Source organism: Cariama cristata, unplaced genomic scaffold (assembly GCF_000690535.1).
Source record: "Cariama cristata isolate BGI_N322 unplaced genomic scaffold, ASM69053v1 scaffold37429, whole genome shotgun sequence".
Taxonomy (NCBI): Eukaryota; Metazoa; Chordata; class Aves; order Cariamiformes; family Cariamidae; genus Cariama; species Cariama cristata.
Window position 1 is genome coordinate 1 of NW_009635846.1, and position 1113 is coordinate 1113.

The 1113-nt window shown below is 63.1% G+C and overlaps 1 protein-coding gene across 1 annotated transcript; it reads left to right on the forward strand.

The window, feature by feature from the left end:
- Window positions 1-28: 28 nt before the first annotated feature.
- On the forward strand, window positions 29-1110 carry LOC104167441 (protein CBFA2T3-like; the record flags this gene model as incomplete). Its single annotated transcript, XM_009707692.1, has 2 exons — window positions 29-283; window positions 997-1110. Coding segments are annotated over exons 1-2 (369 nt in total), but the record flags the coding sequence as incomplete, so codon positions are not given.
- Between the last annotated feature and the right edge of the window lie 3 nt (window positions 1111-1113).

Here is a 1113-nt window from a genome sequence, read left to right on the forward strand (position 1 = left end):
CCCTCCCGTGGTGCTGCCGCAGAGGGGGATGCGCGGAGGCAGGGCTGGGGGGCCGGCACACCCCGTGCCACGCTCGGCCGCCTTCCTTCCAGAAGAAGCTGTGAACGAGGTGAAGCGTCAGGCCATGTCCGAGCTGCAGAAGGCCGTGTCGGATGCCGAGCGGAAAGCCCACGAGCTGATCACGACAGAGCGAGCCAAGATGGAGCGAGCCCTGGCCGAGGCCAAGCGCCAGGCTTCGGAGGATGCCCTGACCGTCATCAATCAGCAGGAGGACTCGAGCGAGGTGGGGGCTGGCAGGGACAAGACGGGGGGCACGGGGTCGGAGGCAGCGCGGGCGTTTGAGACCTGCTCCTTTTGCAGTCAAGTTTGCAGCGTCCGTGTGTGCAAGCCTGGGTACCGGGGGGGCTGCGGCAACACCAGGGGATGGGAAGGAAGAAGAGGGAATGTCTTGCACCGGGCTGGGGATGGGGTGCAAGGTCCAGGATGAGGGGAGCACAGTCTGGGATGGAGGTGTATGGTCCAGGATGGGGGGACTATGGTCCAGGATGGGGGAGAATGGTCCAGGATGGGAATGCACCGTCTGGGATGATGTGCATGGTCTGGGATGCGGGTGCATGGTACAGGATGGGGGGAGTATGGTCCAGGATGAGAGAGCACAGTCTGGGGTGGGGATGGCGTGGTCTGGGATGCAGGTGCATGGTCCGGGATGATGTACATGGTCTGGGATGGGGATCTATGATCCAGGATGAGGAAGCACAGTCGGTCCAGGATGGGGATGCATGGTCCAGGATGGGGATGAATGGTCTGAGATGCAGATGCAAGGTCTGGAATGATGTGCATGGTCCAGGATGGAGATGTATGGTCCAGGATGGAGGGATGTGGTCCAGGATGGGAGAGCACAGTCTGGGATGGGGAGACATGGTCCAGGCTGGGGGTGCGTGGTCCGGGATGGGGCTGCACGACCCGGGGCTGAGATTTGGCTTTGCATCCCCACAGAGCTGCTGGAACTGCGGGCGCAAAGCGAGCGAGACCTGCAGCGGCTGCAACACCGCCCGCTACTGCGGCTCCTTCTGCCAGCACAAGGATTGGGAGAAGCACCACCACGTCTGCGGG